The 16400-nt window shown below is 31.0% G+C and overlaps 1 protein-coding gene across 1 annotated transcript; it reads left to right on the forward strand.

Annotated features, from left to right (window-relative positions):
- Window positions 1-9812: 9812 nt before the first annotated feature.
- On the forward strand, window positions 9813-15498 carry LOC148234655 (acyl-coenzyme A thioesterase 13). The gene is made up of 3 exons (XM_088186302.1): window positions 9813-9926; window positions 10418-10608; window positions 14839-15498. Exons 1-3 carry the CDS (start codon window positions 9840-9842, stop codon window positions 14993-14995), a joined length of 435 nt encoding a protein of 144 aa, XP_088042428.1. The 5' UTR covers window positions 9813-9839; the 3' UTR covers window positions 14996-15498.
- Window positions 15499-16400: the final 902 nt, after the last annotated feature.

A 16400-nucleotide genomic window follows, 5' to 3' on the forward strand; every position in this document is an offset into this window, starting at 1 on the left:
GTTTTTACGATTGTTTGCAATTAAATGATGTGGCATGTATATCATCTGGACACGACTAAGGACTTGATATTCACATACAAGGGGTGCGTAGCAGTGGGGTGCCTGTGCAATTGTGTACGTGCTGTGTTTAATGGGGAGAAAACAAAGCCAAGTTATTTTCTGATGCACTCGACAGGTACGCTTTCATAAACTAGAAAGTTATCCCCAAACGAACTACTGACATAAACAAAATTAAAAATGTTGTATAAAAATATGTACAATATATACAAATTTAATTGAAAGTTTAAATACGAACAGGATAATAATATAAGCATTCACATGATGGTGTCCATCCGAGCAAGTAATTCAAATAACCATGGATCACTTTCGCACCACGCATACTCTAATTGATAATACGCATCCGCAGAGACGTCGTACAGTGCGCGCCGAAAAAGTTGTTTCTGCTGTGGAGCGTAGTATTGAAGAAGACCCGAATGAGTCGATTTGCCATCGTGCACAGCAATTGAAGCTGTGTCCATCCACTTTATGGAAGGTTTTGCGGAAATATCTTGGTTTACGAGCTAATAAGATCCGGCTCGTGTGAGAATTGAAGCCACTTGACGCCGATTAAGAGATTGCTTTTGATCCTCATTTCAACAAAAAAAATGCTAAGTCAATTTTAATACGTTTGGTTAATTTTAAGTCATTTCAACCTTAAATTGTTATGTTTCTTTATAAGCTACATAAAAAATTATATGTCAAAATAAATTATAAATGTATCAGATTATATAACTTTAAAACCATTGTGTTGCGTAGTATAAAAATATTTTTTAATCAATTCAAACGCAAATTTTTAAACATCTCTAAATGAAAGAAACATGACTTAATCCGTTTTCATAATTATAGGCTCAATTAACATTTGTATAGTTTGAAACCTGTCAAGTCGTGATAGTCAATTTGTAATCAAATACGAGGTGACAGAATAACTAATTTTCATCGGTCTAATCAAACAAGGGATAATGTTTACTATTAAAACTAGTCAAAAAATGTACATTACTATATACAACTGTAAAGGATGAAATTAATTTTAGTTCCCTACGGTAGAGTCAAAAAATCACAAAATGTTGCTTTTGAAGTATTTTTAATTTAGCTCTCTATCTTGCATATGATAATTAATTTTACAAACATACTGTTATATACAGTACATGATACTAGTTTATAATTATGTTTACTTTGTTACACTCAGGGCCGGTCCGTGAGATATTTTTTCTTTCGCTCGCTCGCGTGTTAAGTTACGAGAGTAAGGGAGAGATAACTGTGTTCAAATGCACGTCCTTATCTCTCACTTACTCTAGCTATTTAACGCCCAAGCGAGAGAAAAGGTAATTATCTCACCGACCAGCCTTGGTTACAATATGAGTAAAATAAAAATAAAATAAGACGTAAATAGTTAAATTTTAGTATGATTAGCTGAAAATCTACAACAATATGTGCTTTGACATTTTGTGCTTATAAATTCATCGTAGTTTTTAATACGTAAGATAAGTGGGTTATTGTGTAAATATAATACTTATATCGTCAGCGTATTTTTTAATATATATGATTTCGTTTGTATACAAAATAAACAGAAATGGCCCGAGTGTACTTTTATATAGTATCTAATGTTCATTATTTAGAGAAACAATTTAACTTTTAGCACATTAGGTGTAGCATATAATCATGACATACCATGTCGAAAGTTTTTCTACACCTATTTCTATGAATAATGCTTGAAAATTAAAATAATGTTGATACGTTAAAGGACCTGTACTTTTCTATATTCGCGTTTAAAAAATCTCCAGATATTTTTTTAAATAAATATAAAAAGCGTTTTATTTCAAACATATAAAGGAAAATTATGATAATATAGATTATTCAATTATTATTGAAAAAACTGAGCTTTGAAATAAAAATCGTAGTAATATAAAAATATTTAATAAATACATTTTTACGAAAATATGTAGAGAACGAGTCTAATATTGAATTTACTTCATACATATAAATATTTATTAAAATGTTTTTGCTTCTTCACTCTAATTATAAGATTCTGGATTATAGTTTTAATTCTCGGAAATTTCACGATACTTGAAAAAGTCGAGAAGTGTGAGACCGGAACAGGGAAGTAGCGTTCCGATACATATTTTTTAAAACTACCCTACTGCATTTATATTGTCCTTTAATCAGCCCTTGCTACAGGGGAGTATAAATTGCTGATTGAATATATCTGACACTGCTAGGGACGTCCTGTAGGATCCGATATATTCATTCAGTGTCCTGCGGTGCATCAAAAGATCAAAGAACAAGCTTCCAAAATGACAAAATATTTTTAGCACACGAATTTAGTTCACAGTATTTGATAAAAAATGTTTAAAAAAACTTTATTGTAAAAATACAAATTAATAAAGGTGAGCGATAATGTTCGGGTCACAAATAATAACAAAAAACACTGTAAACCATGCAGGCCTGCCGAGAGGAAGGGGAGAGGGTACAAATTCCTGGGGTCAAAAAAAAAGGTTAAAAAATCATTTATAAAAAAATTAAAAACCGATCTAAAATAATGAATCTGAACTAAACTACAGTTGTTTGCGATGTGTGTACTAATGTATTTAGGGTATAAGTTCCTTTAGCCCTTTTTATACATACAAGAAATAAAAGGAGCGGAACATTGCCTTCAAAACCATGAACTTTCTATGTAGTACTTTCATAATAAACATTATTATTCAAATGGACAGATTGTAGTTTTTTGAAGCGGCTCCGTTTGTGTTAAAATTTATTTGCAAATTATTGGTAACTTTATTGCTTTATGAATGAGAGGAAATATTCAACGAATGTAAATTAGTAGCAGTAAATTTAGGTATTCGATCTGAATTTTCTGATCGAATACCTAAACGTTTTTATATATTGTATTATCAGTAATTTGACATATGGATTTAATGCAGAAAAATAAATAAATAATACATTCAGTATCAAGTGGTTATTCCTGAAAGAAAATCTAGAAAAAACAGACTCGAATCTATGACGAAAATATTTTTTAAAATACGTTATTTCAGTAAAATCATATCGAAATACATTTTCACTAGTAGATACATATTTTTACCGTGGAAAATATAAATTATCTGGCAGGTGCTAGTACCTTTAATTATATGATTTTAACTTTTCTATATGTAGTAATATATATATTTACATACTTATCATTATTTATTTACATCTGATGTATAAACGTTACAGTGAATGTATATTTTTTTGTAAAGGTATATTTTCACTATTAAAGTCCAAATACATTTTCACTAGTAGATATATATTTCTACTAGCGAAAATATAATTTAACTGATACTGCTCTAAAATCGTATAAAGCTCAATTTGCCAGTTGCGAAACGTCCATTTGCTGTTCAAACCCAAACCTAACCTAATGAAATATAATTTTTTGAGATCAAGTCCAAAATACAAACTCTCAGGGGAAATTATGCGAAGGAATAAGTATAGACATACATCGCATCTTACATATTGCTCCATAGTTTATCTGCATTTCGATATTATAACTGGTTTCAAAAATATGACAACTATCCTTACCGATATTACTATGGACTTCTAATATAAGAGGGCTGATCAAAACATATTCAAACCGAATTTTGGTCAATAGGTGAGCGCTAAAAACAATTATCACTTCTCAGAAGGCAAAAATTTACGTCAAAAGCAATAAAATCGTGTCGGTGCCATCGCAGTGGGACGCTCAAACGAGCGTTCCCACTGCTGTTAATATTACAAACTAGTAACTCTGAGGTTGCGGGTTCGACCCCCGGCAGCGGAACTCGAATTTTTATTTATAACATTGTGCTTTTATTGAAAACCGGCCCCAACTAAAGTGGCATATAATAATTATAAATTATAATACATATATTAACTAATAAGTATTATTAGATATATAAAAAAATAAGAGGCAAGAAATAAGCTGAGACTAATGGAAATGCGAGTACTCTTAATAAATATTTAATTCGACTGTATATTAGACCAAAACAACATGGATCCTATTTTTAATTGTTTTATACCATTAAAAATAGGAACCAAGTTCACCGATTACGAACTGTGTGAAGAATTAAAATTACTCTGCAGATTGATTAAGTCACATTCTCCGCCACAAAAAGTCCTAAAATGATTTAACGATCTGAATTTATTTGCAGAGATATATCCCAACTGCAATTCGAATAATTTTGACAATTCCTATATCTGTACCCAGTACTGAGATAAATTTTTCAAAATTTAATCCTCATAAAAAAACATTTAAGGTCACGAATAACCGAAGAAAGATTTTGATTCTGAAATGGAAATTGTTAACGATTTTGCGAAGATAAGTAAAGTTAAATTTATATAGTGTTTAAAGTAAATTATAAATTTAAATGACATTTATTTATAATATTAATGTATATCTTAACTTATTTTAATAGTCGATCCTTAAATCAAGTAAGTGCATTTTAAATTTATATTATTGTTTCTGTTGTACAGAGATTGTAATAAATATCTTATATCACAGAAAATGACTGGAGAGGATCTTTGTCAACAATTTAGACATATAATATACAATACAATTTAAAAAAAATAGTAAGCGTAATCTGATTATGGGCGGCATATAGCTTAGGGAACAAACGCTGCATAATAAGAGTTATTAGTAACTGATTCGGAAACCCTAATTCTATATATTATTTCTCAGAAGCTTGGCGTTTGTGCATATCGGATATTGCAACGGGTCTAATTTATATACCTTTGAATTGCCGCTACGATGTACAATGTCTATGTAATTTGTGTTATCAAATCTTTGATTATCGATTTGAATAGTATCATAACAAGGTTATGAGACTAACCAATAAATAGCTCCGCCGAGTAGATACCGCACTCCTGATTCGCAAAATCTATTAAAATGTAATAATGCCATTAATATGATATGAAATAATAATAATAAAAATGTATCAATAATCATTTTGGTGACAAATATGATTAATATTCATATTCGCGAATTTATTAAATTGCGAAGTAATTAAGATTGAATTAATATTAGTGCTCACTAAAAGCGGAATTATAAAATTCGCTTCCCACACAAGCGTCCAATATCATAATTACCATTGTTAATTATATTATTAGGTATAGAACTTTGCAAGTTCTTTAACGGCTTTATTGAATTTTGCTTTGTTGCTTAGTAATATTGATTGCTGCCACTTTTTGCATACCTTACGTTTTTCTGCTTTTTTTGTTAATATTACGAGTGATTATCTCTTTTTTATTTATGTTAGATTGTTTGACTGCTTGTTGTATTTCATCATTGCTTTTCAATGAAATGTTCAATTAGATATTTCGATTGAAGCTTTACCTGAACCAATCCCAATCAGTTTTATGATTATACAAGGTCGGAGTTTGACGTTTGTGGATTAAATTCGTTTGTAATTTGACTAGTATCGGCAAATTGATATGTTGACAGCTCGAACCCTGATTCAGTTAGAATTCGTTTTACATCTATGCCTTTCATAATGAAATAGTCAATCAAGTCAACATTATAAAAATTACATTAGTTTAATATACGATGTAATATAAGTTGTTTCAATCAAATTGTTTATCCGTTATTCTACGAATATTTTAACATTCCTCGGTCCTGTAGCATGGCACGATTTTATTGCTTTTGACTTGGACTATATGCCAACACTGAGCAGCAAGGAAAACACGACTAATTATCAGATAAATATTATGAGTAGATATTATTAATAATTTTTAATGCCCAATTAAAATATTACAGAAAATATGTCATTTCATGAAAATATATTCATTTTTATCGTACCTATTATTATTCATTCAAGAAATTATATTACGATATTAAAAAATATATAAAATGCCATTTTTGTCATGAGGTCCGGAATCATAGTTTTCGTCGGCTCTGGTTGCATTATTACTGCCCAATAATATTATATTATTTGCATCTAAGGACAAAAAATCATTACGATGTACGCTAAGCGTGGCTTATTAATTATGTACTATTCCCATATAGTAAATTATCATATTATGTAAAAAAAAAACAAAGAGGAGATGTTTAAAAACGTAATTTAAAATCATATATTCATATGGAAGATTGCTTCGATAAATATCAAATATAACCAAATATCAAATATGAAACTATGTAAGTAATTGTAATATGCATATATAAATATATTTAGTGTTTCATATATTAAAGTAATAAAAACAACAACGATTAAAAATATGTTGAGAACTGTGGGGGATCTTATTATTGAAATTCACGCAGTAATTACTGTAACCAATGAATGATAAGTGTTGAATTAGACAATAAAATGTAAAGGATGGGACCACACAACAGCCCTTGTTACGTCTAGAAAAAACGGGTTTCACATAAATAACACGCGAATATTTCTTTGTTACGAAACAATATATAACACAATATATTGCACAATTCAACCTTAACCGAGATAAAGAGACACGGCAGACGTGCAGTCACGCAGACATGATCCGACAGGAGATACACTGAGATACGGCCCGTAATGGAATGCCGTCACAAGAGAGGGACTCCGCCAGACACGACTGCTGCAGAGGGACCAACCTCCACTACATCGCCGCTGCCTCACCTATAATACCTCTGAGGATCTTCCTCTGACATCATCTCTCCGCCAGCTTATCCACCACCACTCGGAGAAAACAATCTCAAATTAAAACAAATTTTAATTTTCTATTTAAGCAATATTTTATTTTTTTGTTTAAATACTATTTAAGCAAAATACGAAAATCAATAATTTTAATTAATAATATAAATTATATCATGTGTCAGTATATAATAGTGGACACAAAAACTGATTACCCGGTTAAGTATAGGAAAAATATATGGGTCATGCATTTGACCGGGTCCTAGATCCAAACGTGGTCCTTGTATATTTCTAAATATAATGCACAAATATTGATCGAGAGAGGTCTATTTTAAGTCAAAGATATTGATTTTCGTTCGGATTTAAGAAAAAAGTTATTAGTATCATGAATTACAAAACGGGGAAAAAATTCTTTGCAATTGGCTAATTTATTCGATTTCGAAAAGTTTAATATGCTGATTTTGCTGTAAAATATTCGGAAATAATAAAATAGTTTACCGCACAAAATGGGGTTTTCCGATTGGTATCGTAAGTTACATAAATTTATTCGTGGTTTTTTTCTGAATTCAGGACTAGCTTTTAAACTAAAAGTAAAACTTTTTCCAAAATAATATATACTAAAAAGTCTACATTTCCAAGCTAACTGACGAGCATCTTATAAATAAATCCCGGTTGTAAAATATTAGAAAATTTGTCGGGGGGGGGGCTTATCATGTTTGTATACAGCAGTGGCGTAGCTATGGTGGGGCGGAGGGAGCGGGCCGCCCCTGGCGGCACTTGCTTGAGGGCGGCATATTCGCGATGGGATCGTCTAGTGTGGCTCTTAACCCTGAATACACTATAGCATATGTAAATCCACGGATAACAACAGCTTAATAATAACCAATTTATTATTTTAAGGAATGCTAATTTTATGACCCTGCAAAAAATGTATGGGGGGGCGAAAATTTTAAGGTTCGCCCTGGGCGGCACATACCCTAGCTACGCCACTGGTATACAAACAGTCAACCTTCTAGTCGCGGCCCTAATCAAGAGTCACGATCGCGTCCTCTTCTGATGCCCTTCAGAAATATGACGGCTGCACTAGCCGACATCGTCATCCAGCTCCTTTACCACTTGGCAGTTTTGTAAAAATTATACCACCCACGCCAAATAAAGACAGGTCGTTTTTTACAACTCGGCAGTATAAAGAATGTTGCTCATTGAAGAGTAGAAATAGCAAAAGAATTTGAAAGGAAACACGGTACTATTGTCTGAATTGTGATTTAGGGTTATGTATTGAATGTTTCAAAACATACCATATTGAATAAATTCCATATAAACATTGTATTAATATTACTAGGTTACAATTTTCTAAAAACATCCACAAATTTTCAGACTCCCTTTCTCACCAAAATCCAACTGTTAGTGGTTAATACGTCGGTATTGCACATTGACCTATTTAATATTAGCTACGACGAGCTGGTCCGGTTCGTATCGTTTCGTTTTCTAATTTTTTTTTTTTTTTGCTTCTAATCTAAAGCAAAAGTGTTGAATAACAAGTAATTAATAAAAAATACAAGGGCCGGCCCGAGAATATTCAGCGCCCCGAGCTGTAAAAAAATAGGTCAGGGCTCTAAAAAACCTAGGCTGGAGCTAGAAAAGGTTATTTAAGACAAAAAAAATCCGGGGTTACATTTTTATAGCTAGTTGGACGGGCGCTGATTAATAGAATCAAATAACGCCCCCCATTTGGAATAATTGGCGTCCCAGTGTTTAAACATAATTATAAAACACATTAATTATAAATAAACAAATAACGCATATTTATATATTTCATATAAATTAATCATCATAAATATAAATTGCAATGATTAAAAAATTGTTATTAATCTTAAGTAACAGAATCTTGATTATTGAACGCTTTAAACTATTTTTAATAAATTTATAACTATAAACTATTATGATTAATATTATATATATATATTATATTATTATTAAACTAGATTTTCATAAAGGATGCTAATAACTGACGGAGCTTCAATATAAAATGCGTCTCATCGGATCATCAATAATCAAGAATCAGTATAGTATATAAAGAAAATCTAGATTTGCTCTTAAATTACGACTATGAGAAATACTTAAGAATGATTGAAATTATTAATTAAGTTAAAACAACGAAATAAGAGAAAAATAAAACATCGAATTGTTTTTAAAATCATATGGAACAATTATTTAATTAAGTAGTTAAATGCGTGCTAAACTATATGTGCCAAAACAAGTTAGAAAATTGTTTTACTAATTTGTTCGTAGTTCTTTGTATCATTTCGACTTTACCGATGATAACAGTGGTATGTGCAGAGAGGCGTTTCCCAGAACGCAATACATTGAAAATCGAACTGCGCAGTTTCATTAGCTAAGAGAGATTTGTGGGACTAGCCACAATTTCAGTGGAAAAATATATTACTACATATTTGAAATCTAAATAAAGACAAGAAACTTACCATTAGATTAAGAGAAAGAACATATTACACAATCGAATTTAGAAGTGAAAAATTTTAAAATGAAATAATATATCACGAACAATGTTTATTAGGTTATAATATTCAATACAAGTTATTTTATATTTCATTCATTAATACTTCTAGTATGGATGACAGAGTAAAAGATCCGTCAATTAGTAGAATCCTTTATGAAACTCTGGTTTAATGATATTATAATATATATAAATCATAATAGTTTATAGTTATAAATTAAATAATAATAGTTTAAAGCGTGCAAGAATCAAGATTCCGTTACTTTAGATTAATAACAATTTTTTTAATATTGATTAATTTATATGAAATAATTAAATAAATATGCATTATTTGATTATTTATAAATAGTGTATTTTATAATTATATTTAAACATTGATTAATCATGTTTTTGTGGATTATGGTGAAATATCGTGTGTTCAATTGTCACTTTAGTGAATTTTAAATTTTTATTTTATAAATAAAATATAGCTTAATTTTAATTTTTATATATATAATTCATATAATTTAAAAATGAAATAATGAATTTATATAGCAGATATATTACTTTTAGATTTTATAGACTAGAATTGCAAATGAGTAAATCTGTTACTATTTGATAGGTGTGTAGCATCTCTACGTATGTGGAACATCACTATGATCAATTTTAGGTTAGATCGCATGTCAATTTGAAAAATGACTACTCAGAAAGGATTGACCCTTTTAAGGGTTATTTCTAAATATTTATCGGAAACTAATGGATTCGATAAAGTTATAGACAAGGTTATATTCAGATTTATGTTTATCCAAACGAATAAAACAGTAAAAAATAATAGTTTTTACAATTTTAATTACTGAGAAAGGAAATTCTAGACTAAAAGAAATAATAATAGGTAAAATATACGTAGTAATATATTAGTGAAATACTCTTGAACATTGGCTGCTATAGGTTAAGAATTGTCAACGATTGTTTAAATATGTGACAACTGTGGTCTAGCAATTTTTTTTTACTAATAACTCATGTTAGATGTAATCACTCCTTTAGAACTGATTTGGAGACCTCTTATCCATTTTTTACTATTCTCTCTCTGTACAAAATCTATTTTTCATCACATATAATGCATTATTAATATTTACTATTTTCAAAGGGAAATGAAGTATGATGACTTGATTCCACTCAGCGAAAATTTTGATCATATCGAATCGAATATCCTTTTAAAAAAAGCTAATTATACTATTGATTATCTTCTAATTTTATTCTATGCACTTTTCAGGTGAAATTGGTATCGGGCGGAGATGGAAAATGCACTGCTGAATTCAAAGTTGGCCCCGAACACTTGAACGGAGGTGGAGGATTACACGGAGGCTATATTGCAACTCTAGTAGATTGTATATCCACTTATGCCCTCATGACTAATGAAGGCGCTGGTAGTAATGGCGGCGTATCAGTCGATATTCATGTCAGGTATGATAGTCATCATAATATTAAGAAAATAGCAAAAGCAATTAATAAAAGAAACTTTCACTAAACATTTTAATAACATTGAGCTGAAAATAATGACTGATCTGCAAACGTTTTGGAGCTTCGTCAATTTGACGCAAATAACAAAAAAATTGATTTGATGTACATAAAAAGGGAATCAAATCTATTGTCAAGTGTCGATTTTATAACCACCGGCCAAAGTATTCGAAATCATACTTCATAAATGTGCTTCAAAACTTATTTCTATTCTATTTGCGTTAACACAATCAGTTCGAAAGCTATCCATTTCATCATTATACATAATTGAACTTGTTACACATATGTAACATTATGCAATAGGAAACCATTTGGAAAACCGCAATAATTCACAGATAAAAACCAGGGGAAAAAAGCTACAATTCAGATAAATTATCTCTGTATTAGTTTATTGCCGTTATTAAGTAAAATATTTGAAAAAAATAATAATGAATGAATAAATATATTTTTTTTATTCCGTGTAAATTTAAAATGGTTGCAACGGTTACAAACCAGTTGCTTATAATTTAATAATATATATACTTAAATGCTTCTATAATTTTTTGTATAAACGATTTATAACAAAATACCCATTTATAATATAATATAATTTGCACTCACCAAATTTTTCGGCGTCCATTTTCTGCATACAACTGTCACAAACACATTTATTTTCACAATACACTTATAAACTACACTACATCCTTATTTATATTTATTTTTATTATTTACACTTTTTTTATCCACTTCAATAAAATTTTTTTATAAAAACACACCCGTCAATATGAAGAACTTTCACAACTTCTGCACATGTATGCTCCATCTTTCCTTATTCCATGTGCAGAACAAACACGACATTTTCTTCTCACATATTTCTCCCCACTTTTTATTTTTATTGACATGATTTTTCAACTTAACCGAATGCCTTTTTGTTGGATCGACAGCACTAGCACGGCAAAATGTGATAGAAACCGGTGAAATGTTTTCAAGAAAATTTTTAATCTAATTTTACTATTAGAATTTAGATTCTGATAGACACGAAACGAAGTAAACAATACGCATTGAAATAAATAAAAAACTACATTTTTTGTTTATTCCATTGTTTTTCAAAATATTCAGTAACATGCGATTAACACCATTTATATATTTATTATAATCCATTATACATCAAGACTTATGTATTGTAAAGCCAAAATTCTGTTTTTGAAATTAGGAATTTGTTAGTAAACAATAAATTTTGATTTTATTAAATTTATGTTTGAAAAAATGATTCACAAAAGTATGTGGAATGGAAAAATTATTTTATCCTATATGCTGCTTTTTTTTTAAAATGGCTACTTTTTCTGTCCACTGTATTCCAGAAGTACTCATATGAAGGTCCAAAATTTCTAGCTCCAGTTCTTCTGCCTACACTTGAATAAGCTCTGCAATGTATGCAACTATTTCCATTATACACCCATACCTCGCTTTACGACCTAGATACGTTCCACGAAACTTGGCCGCAAAGCGAAAAGCCGTATAACGAATCAATTATTCTAATACAAATTCAATGGGATCGGTTCCAAATTTGTTAAATATGTAACATGGTTTATCATTTAAAATGCATTTTATCTTTTTATTTCATTTAAATCAAAAATACATACATAACAAGTACATACATTTGTACATAAAATAATAACAGACTCCAAAAACCAACAATAATCCATAAACAAAAATGAAACAACTTCATGTTACATAAAATATGTGTATGAATACATACATATTTTTTTTTAAAATGGCTTTAATCTGAAGACGATGAAGAAAGGTAACCTTGCAGATCACTGTCGTTCTCATTTTTCGCTGGAAAGGATGGGCCTGGCTTAAAAAAATTGTCCAACGTTGTTTGCCTTGCCTTTTTGTCTCTTTCGTTCTTCAGTGATTAATAACAGCTAATGGCTGAGTTAATTCCTCGAGAAACCTTAGCGCTACGTTAGACGTCAGGATCGTTTTCAAGGAAGATGTTTATTCCTTGCTCGAAATAGGAAAAAGCTTTTGACAATTTTTTTGATGTTAGCTGTTTGAATACAACAGGCTCTGTCTCTTCATCAAATGCCAGTTCTGCTTGCAACTGAATGAGTTCCTTATATGAAAGGGGTTCCCTATCAGCTTCAAGTAGATCAAGCACATCACGTTCGTTCAAACCTTCAAAGCCGAGATCATGTGCTAGATCCAAAATGTTTTGCCTAATTTCAGGAAGGCAATTAACTTCTGCATCAGTACTTTTTACACATTCTGGCCATATTTTTTTCCAAACATGGTTCATTGTTGTTAATTTTAATTCCTTCCATGATTCACTGATGCTGTCAACAGCATCCTTGATGTTATATTATAGTTTTTCCAAAATGTTTTAATTGAAGATTTACCATCGGTTTCCCTTATAAGTTGTCGGAAAGTTCGGCGTAGGTAATATGCCTTAAAAGTGACTATTGCACCCTGATCCATTGGTTGGATGAGAGCTGTTGTATTTTTCAGAAGGTACTCAATCATGACATCTTCAGATAGTTCGGATAAATTAGTAGGATGCCCTGGTGCATTATCTAAAATTAGCAAAGCCTTGTTGCTTAAGTTATTGTCTCGAAAATATTTTTTCACTTCTGTGCAAAAGTGATTTTTGAACCAATCCTCTAAAGTAGCTTTAGTCATCCAAGCTTTCTTGTTGGATCTCCATATGACGGGTAATTGATTTTTATTTAGTCCTTTAAGAGGTCTTGGATTTTCGGACAAATAGATTAAAAGTGGTTTTAGCTTAAAGTCACCCGCGGCATTTGCACCAAGTAGCAAAGTTAATCGTTCTTTAGACACCTTATAACCAGGCGCAGATTTTTCGGTTTTTGAAATGTACGTGCAATCAGGCATTCGCTTCCAATAAAGCCCTGTTTCGTCTACGTTAAACACTTGTTCAGGTTTATGACCATCTCTTTCAATAATTCCCTCTAAAATGTTGGGATATTCCTTAGATGCGGCCTCATCGGCGCTAGCTGCTTCACCTTTCATTTTAAAATTATGCAAATTAAATCTATTTTTTAATTTTTAAAAAATCGACATCGAAAATAAGTTTTTTTGCCGGTATAGCGAAACATTTTAGGCCGTAAATCGAAAACGTGCCTTAATTGAAGAGGGCCGTTATAGCGAAAGGCCGTATAAAGAGCGGCCGTATAGCGAGGTAGGGGTGTATTTATTTGGCAAGTAAAAGGATTGATAAAAAGGAGACCATTGTCTCGATGACAATAAACTCCTGAAATCTCCTTTGTTGAAATTTCTTGAAGATGATTAACAAATAATGACACGTTGAATTCACAGCTACCTGCTATTTCCTTCATATTTGGGAAATGCACGAAAGACTTTATCTGCAGATGTGATATCCACAAAAGCAGTTTTGATTTAAATAAGCTTACAGAGCCTATTATGCTAGCAACATCTTTGTCTTTTCCTCATAATTCCAAGAATTCAATTTTCCCAATTTTCAATTCAGAACACCCAAATGCACCAGCCAGCAAGAGTCGGTTAGTATATCAAAATTTTAATTTTTGGCATTAAAATATATTTTTATTCTTTCAAATCAGAGAATTAGAGTTATTAAATCTTTATATTCGAATACCCAGTAATCGATGCACTCCAATAAAGTGTCATCAGAAGTCAGTGCCATGTTGTGACTAATGCGATTAATAATATCTTCTTCACTTTCAGTTTTATTTTTGGTTGAATGAAATTGGAAATAATATCCGCGTCACTCATTATTTGAATGGGCTAATGTTGGTAGACACATAGGAATCGGTCTGCGATAATCCTTGGCCTAGATTATTATGAATCGGACCTGGTTTATTATTTCTTTGTGACTTTTTCGTAATCAATTGGATTTCTCCATGTTGGGAGGTTAACCCCACGATCGAAACCCTCGTTTATCCGGGCTTGAGACCGGCAAGAGTGCAGGCCATGTCCACACTCCAGGCGGAGTTAGTCTTGTCATTTTTATATATAATTTAATATAATTACTTCTGTAAATATTTTTTCTATCTATTTTTTTTCTGAACAGAGTGCATTGGCGTAAAGCTGGTAGTACCTGCATGTGTATTTAAATAAATTAATCAATTATGTGAATTTGTTGATCCTTACATGAAAATCGTCAATAGAAGTAACGTTAAACATTTATTTTTCCAGCTATATGAAAGGAGCTCGAGAAGGCGACGATATACTGATAGAAGCCGAAACGTCAAAGATTGGAAAGACTTTAGCGTTCTTAGACATCAAATTGAAAAAGAAAAGTACAAACGAGCTGATAGCTAAGGGCACGCACACAAAATATGTATCCATCTAGAAAAATACTAGCAAAATCTTAGTGTTAATTTAAAATTTGTTATAATAGTTTTAGTTGTTATTTACAGTGTTCACTTTGGGTAATTGAATTGGTATTATTTTTATATACATATTTGTCTAAATGTGTGTATTTATGTAGGATCTTGGACAGTAATCCTACGGATTTGGGCTGTGAAGATGTGTCGATTCAAATACTTTATATTATTATTTAAACATAATTGGATAGTGTTATTGATTTTTAAGCAGCTAGAATGTTTCTGAAGCATCTTACATTAAACTTTCTGAAAGATCTTAATTTATATAATTTAAAAAATTCATAGCATGTATTGATTTTTGCTATAGTATCCGTAATATGCTTCAGACATGTATTAATATTTCAAAAAATGACGATTTAACGATGTAACTCCATGAGCTATGACACACATCAGAGCTTCCGTTGCATTTACCATTTAAAATCCTACAAATATTTATTGCTTTTTTTTTATAATAAGATTGTTGCCTGTTTTTATTTTGTTTTATTTTCTTCATACCCTTTACACGCATGACATTTTAATTGATAAAAAACATTAATAGTAGAATAATATTTTACAAGAAGCAACTTTTGCGCTGAGACCTCAATGGGCGCAGATACAAGCAGGAACAGTGAAGATTAAAGATGAGTATTCCGAAAATAATACAACTGTATGTAGTTCTGACGACTGATTAGTGACTTCCTTTATTTGTTTAACACTAGATTTGTAGCTATAAACCCGTCAATTTGTAATGGGTGCCATTAATCTATTGTTAATTACTCCATATTTATAGTAAATATTTGATTCTATACACGTGTGATTAGTGATAATTACATATTAATACGCATCATGTGTAAATAATAACATACAATTTCGATAATAATTTATTAATTGCTTTCATTGCAATCTAGAATGGTAGATACTAGCAGGTCCTCCAAAATTTTATAGTTATCATACTTATTTTTGCCTGTTGGAACTGACCCTTCAGCATCGTGAACCAGAAGTGCGGATCTTCGTGACAAAACAGTGGGGGCATCATAGTAACGGCTGATGTGTCTTGATATTCATACCATCTAGGTGGATATTTTCTGGAAAGGTTTTCTTCAACTAAGGATTTAGGAGTGACTTTCGAAGAACGTTAGAAATTTAGCCAGCACATTGCAGAGACTCGTAGCAAATCCTTAAAATGCTCGGTTTTATCTTGAGAAATGCGCGCTACTTCAGGAATACTTTAGTATTGCGCACTCTTTATGATACTCTAGTCCGCAGCATACTAGAAACTAGCTCCATCATTTGGATCCCAGGCGTAATGAATCAATGTAATGAATTGAAGCTGGAAAAAGTACAACGTAAATTTCTTCGATATTTATAATTGAAGGAATACGGGTATTATCC

The sequence above is a fragment of the Plectrocnemia conspersa genome, unplaced genomic scaffold (genome assembly GCF_051122295.1).
Source record: "Plectrocnemia conspersa isolate PC_06_02 unplaced genomic scaffold, ASM5112229v1 ptg000005l, whole genome shotgun sequence".
Classification (NCBI taxonomy): domain Eukaryota; kingdom Metazoa; phylum Arthropoda; class Insecta; order Trichoptera; family Polycentropodidae; genus Plectrocnemia; species Plectrocnemia conspersa.